The sequence below is a fragment of the Hyposmocoma kahamanoa genome, unplaced genomic scaffold (genome assembly GCF_003589595.1).
Source record: "Hyposmocoma kahamanoa isolate Upper Pololo Valley unplaced genomic scaffold, ASM358959v1 209, whole genome shotgun sequence".
In the NCBI taxonomy this organism is placed as follows: Eukaryota; Metazoa; Arthropoda; class Insecta; order Lepidoptera; family Cosmopterigidae; genus Hyposmocoma; species Hyposmocoma kahamanoa.
In genome coordinates, this window is record NW_020653730.1 from 331,370 (window position 1) to 341,757 (window position 10,388).

Consider the following 10,388-nt stretch of genomic DNA (forward strand, 5'->3'; position numbering starts at 1 on the left):
GATATATTCCTGTATGAAATCGTTAAAAATAATGTGTAAAATTTTATAATACCAAACGACCGGACGAGCAAGCAACCTTGTAAGACACGCCCGTCCATGACACTTGCAGTGTCACTCAGTGCCTTAAATCGCAAAGATCTTAGTGGCACTGCCGCGGCGCCCGTCATGCTGAAACATAAGTTGACAAGTCCCATGTGCCTGTAATTTCACCAGCACCCTTACCCTTCAAAACCGAAACGCGGTAATGCTAACATTACTGCTTGGCGGCAGAAATAGGTAAGGTGGCAGTACTTCCCTGGACGAACTATGTCATAAGGAGGTCTACTGGTACTGAATTATTTTTTATACATGAAAATAGCATCCAAATATAAAATAATTATGTACTTTAGTATCATGATTTTAAGGTCAGGCCACACAGACGCGGTACAGCGGGAAAAGCGTACCAGGGCGTGCGACAGCGGAGCGAAAGCGGTTGGTGTAACACCAAAAGCAGCCACGCTTTCTTTTTCTAATTAGATTTCCAGAAAAAAATCTGCTTTTATTGAGAGAGAGCAGAGGAAAAATTCCTAATCTTCGATTTGATTTTTGAGGGGTATATCCACTTTAAAGTTAAAAATAAAATATTGTATGAGTAACTACACGATATATTCAAGCATAGACACTAATCAGAAACATAAAACAATAAAGTTTCCTCGATAGATAAAAAGCACGAAATTACCTCTAAATTTTCACATTTTTTCGATTTATCCTCGAAATGATACAGGTTATTAGGACAAAAATTAGATAATTATATTTACGCATGATCGACAACTGTCACTACGGATTTTTTTTTAATTCCTTTAGTTTTAGAGTTATTCCGCTAAAACGAATTTGGTACTTTTAATGCGCAAAATTCAACATCTCCTGTCGCATGTCACGCGAACTTCAGGCATACATTTGTTTCACAAATTTGGGCGGAGCCACCGTCAAAACCTTTTTGGCATGAGAGCTCTAAAGTTACGCAACAGAAATTTCGATCAAATTCACAAATACAGTCAAAGAGTTTAAAAAAAAACCGTGCCCCACCAATACCGTCTCTGTTGGCCAGAGAATTGTAAAAAAAATGTGGTTACACTACCTTTGCGCTGTAGCCTTAATTATAAATTAATGTATGGAACAACTCATAGTAAAAATATCATTGATTGGTAAAATTCTCCGTTAATAATCCGCAGGCTTTTAAGGGTCACCCAGTAAAACTATATTAAAATCGAGTATATAACCAGAAATAGAGACGAAATAAGGACCATCCGTCTCTGGTAACTCACCAGGCGAATGAACCTTATATCACTTTTAAATATCAACTCTCGTTTGGGCTGAAATCACAAATTAGAAAGCTGAAATAGTACAGCGCCGACAACTGACCTGTATGTACGTCTTCGTATATTCCAAAAATATTCCGTATTTATTGTAATAAAGACTTTCTAACAATGGGCGGCTGTTACATTTGGTTGTGTGGGAAAAACAGCCATTCATATAGCAATTAATTACAAAACAAACGGAATCTCATTTCATCGGTAATTAAATACGTAATTTTGCAATTTTCGTCCATTATAGCAAATCCCAAATTAAACTGGTGGATTTCAAGGGAAACAAATGACGACACCCGTCAATTCGTATTCGGGCTGGCCAATCGGAGCGCAGTTGTCACCGTAATGATGTGGCAGAAGTTTTCAAATTAAATGACATTTCGTGTCTATTTCTGGTTATATACTCGATGACTAAAAATAACGTATTATAATTTTAAAGTTATAATCTAAATAATAATAAGTGAAAAGCTCGTCATTAGAAAATCGACTTAGTGCGCTGAAAAACAATCGTTGCCTATTGCCCCACCGGCAAGAGCCTAGCTCTTATGGCGCCTTCAAATTAGACGCTTATATAAGCGCTACAGTGGCACCAATAATTAGTGAACTAAAAATTACTGAAGTGGCACAGACGCATTACTGCAGCGCTTCTAATTTGAAAGCGTCATTAAATAAGAAGTTGTAAATGTTATTTCTTTGATTGATGTACAAAAAGAAAATACGTATTCTATAGATTATGTATTTAGTTTCTAGTCGATAAGTTTGCTTTAATATATTGTAGAAAGCTATAGATAATAAACTGAGTGTGTGTTCCATAAATTGTTTTTGTTATTAACAAAACTCAAGCTTGTCTATTCTTCACAAAACGGAGTCCCTTTGAGGTGACTTCGACTTTTCGTGATGTATCCATACCGATAGCCGATCGTCTCCAGCTACTTGGAATGGATCTGTCGTCCAATCCATCCATGGCCAAAAATGCAGGCATCCTTTCCAGGGTGAGGCGTTGCTTTACACCGGGACAGTTGCTCCAGCTGTACCAAGGACCAGTCCCGACGTGCATGGAGTACTACTGCCACCTTTGCGATGGGTCTCCTACATACCAACTGGTCACTTTGGATTCAATCAACAACCGTGTCAAGTATAGGTGACTCAGATCCTTGAACGCCACCATAAAGTTGCCTCCTTAGCAATATTCTACAGGATATATCAAGGAGTGTGCGATGGAATTACGCGAATTAATTCGGTCTTCCCCTTTCCATCATCGGGGTATCTGACGTAGGCTTGGGTACCACCACTATGTTGTGGATATTCCAAAGATTCGCACGAAGTTTCCACATTTATATGGGGAACGGCTATGGAGTGGAATTCCCTGTCTGCAGACTTGTTCCCTGAACGTTATAACTTGAACCTTTTCAAGGCGAGAGTGAATAGGCATTATTTAGGTATGCATGCTCAGTCGTCGACCTCTTCTTCACTTTCCATCAGTTGAGATGGAGGTCAAATGCGCACTTACATTTCTTTAAAAAAAATGTGTAACTAACTGTCGTTTGGTCCAGCCATCCTAACGGACACTCAAAATCAGTTCACAAATACAATGCTAAATAATAAAAAAATCGATCGAATTGATACCGTTCTTTTTTTTAAGTCGGTTAAAAATAGCTATTTGGTTTTGGTACTCGTTGCGTCTGGTGTACCAAGAGATACTAAATACGCTGTCTTGTATCGCGATGTCTTCTGTCACTTAGGTATAACAGAAATGTCAGGTAGGTTCTATATTTTATTATTTATATTGTTACAACAAAAAACTTAGAATGTATTGCTCAAATTGTTTATTGCATCAATCAACATGTTGATTCTTCAACTGGGCGCGTTGCAGTCGACGTCTCGCGCGCCGCTTCTCGCCGTGTGCGCCGTATTTATGCTTCGATAGATGGCGTTGGGATTTGAATAGAAGTGAGCATTTGTCGCACTAAATAAGAAAAGCGGTTTTAAAATGGTTATTAAAATTCAATCTTTATCTCATAGGTAAACAAATTACATTTCAAATCTTCATACTGATTAAACTCTACCGCTCATTCGTAAGGCAGATTCCCCTGAGAAGAATGAGCAAGAAAACTCTAGGTTGCTCTTTGTCAATATACATTTAATACACTTATCAAATATCTATTGATCGAGACAACCTGAGAAAGCCAGACGTGTTAGCCGCCTCCGTGGCCGAACGGTTACCTTGCCGGGCTGCCACGCAGAGGTCCCAGGTTCGATTCCCGGACCGGAAGAAATATTTGTATGGCCCACATTTATTTCTCTCGTGAGTTTGGGTGTAATTTGTGATTGTCTATGTGTGTGTCCAAGACACCCGCAATACAGGGTTTCCCTACATTATTGTAGTTGCCACCTTACCATGTTCAAATCTTGAAGGGAAAATCACAAGGGGCTTGTCGACTTGACGGGAAATTACAGACACAAGGGGCTTGTCGACTTACGTCTCTGGGTGATTGGAGCAGTGGCAAAGCCCAACAAATCTTTGCGATTTAAAGCTCTGAGCGGCACTGCAACTGTTATGGACAGGCGTGTCGCTTACCACCAGGCGCACGACTTGTTCGTCCCGTCACTTGGTACAATAAAAAAGATCTGAGAAGCACTGACATTGCACACATCACTCTGGGACATATTAAATTGACCAGTCCCATGTGCATGTAAGTTCACCAGCACACTTACCCTTCAAAACCGGAACGAACATATTAACTGCTTGACGGCAGAAATAGGTGAGGAGGCAGTACTTTCCTGGACGAGCTCTTTTACAAGCTGCTCTACTAGTTTTAGAAAAGTGCGGATCGTATAAGAATATACCTGTATAGATGCTACAGTTCTGTGGCATTCAATGTGCTGTATCAGACATTTTCTACTGAAGTAAGCTGCAGCACAAACATCACATATATAAGGACGTTCTCCCGTATGCATTCGGCGCTCGTGGACCTGTAACCCGGTGGTCAATTGTAAGTTTCCTTAAAAATTTGTGGAATTACATCTATTTGCCAAGTTTTATTGAAATTGGTTAACCGAAAGTGGGTGATATTTAATGAACATTACGTTTATACTCGTAACATTGAGTATATAACCAGAAATAGAGACGAAATGTAGTTTAATTTGTTTGAAAACTATTCTGCCAAATCATTACGGTGTCAACTGTGATTTAAATAAATAAATAAATAATAATAATAACGTTTGTTTTCTCTTCTACACACAGGCCACCAGGTTCCCACATCTCACAAGTTATTTACACAAGATATTTTTAACACTGCTTGTACCAACGAGAAATATTGTAATGTCGCTTCACAATCTACAGATTCAAACATAGTAATGAGTTGAATCTTGCAAATTAGAATCTCAAAAAGAATAAAAGCTTTGTACCATTTACAGTCCTATGAAATTTAATTTCTTGAGTCCATGATTATTATACCCATCGACTGGTAACACATTAGCGATACAGCTCTTATAAATATCAATTCTCGTTTGCACTGAAATATAGACAGGCCAACTACTGACCTGTGTGTACGTCTCCGTATATTCCAAAAAATATTCTGTGTTTATTGTTGTGTAATAAAGATAATATCTCTAACAATGCCGTGCTGTTCTATTCGGTGGTGTGCGAAAAACAGCAAAACATCTAATTACAAAACAAACGGAATCACATTTCATCGGTAATTAAATATTAAATATGTAATTTTGCAATTACCGTCCATTACAGCAAAGCTCAAGTTAACTGGTCGATTTGAAGTGAAACAGTTGACGACACCCGTCAATTGTTTCGAACTCGGGCTGGCCAATCGGAGCGCAGTTGTCACAGTAATGATAAGGCAGAATAGTTTTCAAACAAACTAAATGACATTTCGTCTCTATTTCTGGTTATATACTTCATGATTATACCACTGTAAACATTTTAAGTATTAATAATAATATAATAAGTGTTGTACTCAACAGGTCAGCGGTGCCAAAACCGCGAATTGGATTGAACAACATGCATAATAAATAATTATGATTGGCCCGCCTGAATTCGAAACAATTGACGAGTGTCGTCAATTGTTTCACTTCAAATCGACCAGATTAACTTGAGCTTTGCTATAATGGATGAACATAAGGCCTCGGAAGAAATTGGGGGCGTTGATGCTGTATAGGGGTGCTACCGCATTTTTTATGTCAAGTTAATATAAAAATTATTAGTTTTCAACATTGACTTACAAATAAATGGACGACGGGTCTAATACAAAAACCACGACAAAAATGTCCCAAGTCAGCCTATTTAAACGTAGTGACATGTAAAGGAATATGAAAAAGCTAAAACGTTGAATTTAAATTGTAATGTCATCGCAGTACTGTCTAATTTTGCTTGCTTCGCTGTCAGTCGAACAAACGAAGACTAAAGCGTGAATGACGCTCTGTATACGATTTTAACGCCCCATAAGTTCGGACACGACGCGATTTTTAGCGCGGACCCGACGTCCATATAATTGTAAGTCAATGGTTTTCAATCCTTTTTTGTGGTGGACGTTGACATTTTTTATTTTGCCTAATTTTGGGAACATATCAGTTAGTGTTTATCCACTCACCATCAACTGAGCGTTGTCAAGAGCGAGGTAACTGCAGTGCCTGCACTTAATATCTCGCGCCATCCCATGGTAGGAGCGACAGTGTCGCTTCAGCTGGTTTAAAGATATGAAACTTTTGCCGCAGTACTGAAAATAAATTTTAACGAAATTTTATTTAAAAACGGATGTTGGTTTGTGGTTGTTGTGAATGTTATCTCTTGGAACGGCTTATCCTCTCTATTACAATAGGGTAATAAAACCATTAACACGTATTTTACTTAAATTGTACATGGGCTTACTTCTTGGTTCATCGTATCTGTCGTGCGTTAAATGCTTTTTCTGAATTCTAGTTTTGAATTGCTTCTTTACTCTTCAGGCCGTTTTTTAAACCGATTTCGTAAAATATCGACTGCCGATGCTATTCTTACTAATTCAACAAATTTGTGAAATTACTCCACTAGTTTATTATAATTGTTAATACAAAGATCTAAGGTGTGCTAGAAGACGTGTCGGTTGGAATCCGGCCGGATCGAAGGAATTTTTTCTGAGTGTTCGATCTTTGTATAACAAACTAGTGGCAAAAAATAATTGAATATCAATTCAATAAATATTTAATTACAAATAGCGACACTAGCCAGTGCTGGTAGCTGTAAAGGTATCTAACTAGGTGACGAAATACTTTCGTAGATTTCTCATAGATGGCGCTACAACAAAAAACCGTGGAAAACCAAATACAAAGATTCAACAAGCACACAGAAAAATTCGTGAGGTCCGGTGGTTCGTTCTGTGGTTTAGTTGGCTTACCTAGCGAACCGTGCCAGAGGCCTGACACGGTTTGCTAGGAGACGTCGGTTCGGATCGAAGGAATTTTTTCTAAGTATTCGATCTTTGTATTTATAATTCCAATAAAGTTAGTTCCATATAAAGATTATCAAGTTTAATGCCAATGCGTAAAAGCATGTAAACTAATTGTTTGTACTATACAGATGACACGTGAGTTACCGAGACGGGTCATAAGAAGAATCGGTGCATATAATATTTCACCTATAACCCACAAATAAAAATGATCAAATCATGGCACAGTCAGTGGCGGATTTGCCCTAAGGCCCAGTAGGTCCGGGCCTAGGGCGACCAGATTTTAGGGGGGCCAATCGTGACAAAAAATTCACTGATGACAACAAGAAATACATATTATAATAAATAAGTGATAAATCTGTCATAGATTTGTCATAGATGGCGCTACGACTAAAAAGTCGTTGAAAGACCAAGTACAAAGACACGACGCAAGCACATAGAAAAATTCGTGAGGTCCGTTGGTTCGTTCCGTGGCTTAGTTGGTACAGCGTCTGGCAAGGTATGCAAGAAGACGGTGTCGGTTCGAATCCGACCGGATCGAAGGAATTTTTTCTGAGTGTTTTTTCTGAGTGTTCGATCTTTGTATGAATAATTATAAGAAATACATAACTCAAAGTACCTGAATATTCTAAAGGCTCACGCACATTATGGTGGGCCGCACTGCACCGCACCATATAACAATATTCTGCCTAAATCAAATAGTAAATTTGTAAATCGATATCAATAACAGTTGGCAATAAAGTAAATTCATTATGTAATCTACCAGTATATGATAAGTGCTGAGAAAGGGGCGGCTGGTATTGACTAAATGGCCTGGGGCATAGGGCGGTCAAGACTGGCAAATGCGCCACTGGGCACACTTTCAATTCGTTATTTAACACTCACTCGGAACTTTCATTATAATGTGTAATCTGTGGGTCAACTTTACCCAGAAGACAATCAACGCCCTGCGCGTTCAGTACAACAACGCGTTCAGGGTTTTATTGGGTTTGCCACGGTACTGCAGCGCATCAGGCATGTTCGCGGATGGTTTCCATGCTATCCTTAGAAAGAGAGCTGCCTCATTAATAAGTCGTATCCGTTGCGGCACGAATGAGATTCTGCGCGTTGTGGCTGGTAGAGTGGATTGCCCGATCATGCTACATTGCATGAAACTGCATTTAAAACCATGTCGATGATGTATTTGATATTTAAATTAATTTGTTTAATTATTCTATGTTTTTTAAGTTGCCTTTTGTTTATTTTAATGTGTGTAAACATATTGAATTATCTAATCTAATATTATAACTGTAAAATATAGACTGTAGTTGTCTGAGAATAAATGATTTTTGATTTTGATTTGATTATCAAAAATGCCCCACTATTGGGCACTCTTATATCCCCTAAGATATTTTCCTTAACCAGTTAAAGATTTTTGTTAGTTTGTTGATAAATTGACTTACCTCACATATGTATTTAAATCCTAAATGCTTTTTCGCGTGATTTATAAAGCAAGCCCATTTGCTTACAGTTTTTTTGCAAACTTTACATTTTACCGGTTTTTTAGGATCGTACTTTCCCTCCACTAAATCCAAATATGTTTGTCGTTTTTCTTTTTTAATACTTCTGATAGGCTGTATATTGTTTTCTTTTGCTAAGCTCGTTGTTTCTACGCCATCTTGCGATAGGCCGCCATCTTCCGAAATTCTATCTAATTCGACTTCAATTTTAAATCCGCCGAAATCAAAATAATCTTGAGAATTTTCATTAATATTATCAATATTTTCATTAATTTGTTTGTCGGTTTCGATAATTTTATCAATATTTCCTTTATTTCTTCTTTTATAACCCATTTTTAATAGTTTTATTTCTGTACGGTGACTCTGGTTTCGTAGTTGTAATGATGAGTTAACTTGATTGACGCATGTGGTGCATATTTTTTGTGGAAGACCATCGTCGAGTTCTATCTGGGAAATGACAGGAACAAGGTAAAAATAATCTCAGTACAGAGTACTAAAAAACCGACCTCAAAAGTACGTGGAATTACATACAATTACCAAGTTTTATTGGAATCGGTTACCGGTAAGTGCACAAACCCGGGTTCATCCCCTAGCTCGGCACTATACGGGACTTGACACAGGAGATAATAAAAATCGGTTCTCACTACTAAAAAAAGAACATACAGCCGAATTGAGAACCTCCTCCTTTTTTTGAAGTCGGTTAAAAATAAACAGGGCACTGGCAACACCACGGCAACGCTGTTGTGTACCTTGTTATTTTGTATCACAATCGCGGATAATGGCATCCACGCAATGGAATCAAATCTGCTGCTGTTATAAAACTATTGTTGTTGACAATAACCATTAACCCAAAACGAAATGGCTGTCGGCACCACTGGTATTTACATTGGTTGATATTAACTGCCTGTCGATATCGAATATTAAAATCGACATTATTCCAGTTGCAAAAAGCATAAAATCGTAATTTCAAATATGTGACTTATAACAATAGATGACAGTAAAATATAAAAAGAGAAAGAGAACTTTAGGTTGTGTACTGAAAGATTATAATCGTAAGTTTTTCAAATCGTAGCATCGTCCAATGATTTGATTGGCGCCATTTCTCTCTCATTGCCTATTGGCTATTGCACACTTGTTTTGTTGCGCAACAGCAAAATAGCAGTATAACAACAGCAGTTTAAAAGATGGTTGTTCGTTAATGAGTTATAGGGGAAAGTCTGTTAATTTGGACCTTTCTTTTTAAATACATATTTTTTACTATCTCTCTTGCATGAAATGAATGAATAATTATTAGACTTTGTAAATATAAAGCATTAATTGACATGAATTATTATAGACATCTATAATATCGACAAAATGTGAGATCTGAGCTTTGTTCCAATTTAGCCGACTGGTTCTGTAATTTGGACCACGGGGTCGCTAAATTGAACTTCAAGAGGCTCTGAGGTAAAACAAAAAATTACAATGAAACATAATAATATAAAAATTAGTCTAGGTAGCAAACCTACTACTAAAAAAATAAGTTCTTCACATAAGACAATTATCGCAAATGTCACTATTTTGAGTACATGGTCTCTGATTCCGATTATGGAACCTCACACACTGTGGCCAATAAAATTGGGAGCTCTTAAAATCATGGTAATTTCTATTGCATTAAGCACATTCTCTGCATCGCTATCTGAATCGTCGAAGACCATTTTAACACCCATACATTTCACACTCTTGGTCCATTTTAACCAACAGTATGATTATATTATAAAAACAAATAAAATATAGCCTATAAATGCCGGCAACCGTTTCATGTAAGTTGTCACGCCAAGTCAGTGTCAGGAATTCATTCATAACAGTTCTTAGTTCATGAACTGCTCAATCGCCAAAATATTATTGTAATTTATTCCATAGGTAAAATAAATTTACACTTGAAAACATCATTTTTAAGCTACTGCTCAATCACCATGCTGTCTTCCCTTAGAAGAACGAGCATGAAACTCTATGGATTGCTCTTTTTAAATAAACTTAAATGCTATGGAATACGCTTTGAATCAAATTTGTATGGAATTTAGAGCCATGTCGTCTTTCCATACATCTTTATCTAACACGTAGTA

At 37.5% G+C, this 10,388-nt stretch overlaps 1 protein-coding gene across 1 annotated transcript; it reads right to left on the minus strand.

Annotated features, from left to right (window-relative positions):
- Positions 1-3,180: 3,180 nt before the first annotated feature.
- On the minus strand, positions 3,181-9,980 carry LOC113227315 (zinc finger protein 583-like). The gene is made up of 5 exons (XM_026460202.1): positions 9,887-9,980; positions 8,227-8,516; positions 5,951-6,076; positions 4,194-4,319; positions 3,181-3,312 (listed from the first exon to the last, which is right to left on the minus strand). Exons 1-5 carry the CDS (start codon positions 9,978-9,980, stop codon positions 3,181-3,183), a joined length of 768 nt encoding a protein of 255 aa, XP_026315987.1.
- Positions 9,981-10,388: the final 408 nt, after the last annotated feature.

Bases quoted from the DNA above. Each gene is read 5' to 3' on its own strand.
- LOC113227315 (XM_026460202.1), bottom strand. From the start codon at position 9,980: ATGGTCTTCGACGATTCAGATAGCGATGCAGAGAATGTGCTTAATGCA. The intron at 4,320-5,950 runs GTGAGTGGATAA...ACCGGGTTACAG, and splicing joins TTGACAACGCTCAGTTGATG to GTCCACGAGCGCCGAATGCA. The intron at 3,313-4,193 runs GTATATTCTTAT...TTTCTTATTTAG, and splicing joins GAACTGTAGCATCTATACAG to TGCGACAAATGCTCACTTCT.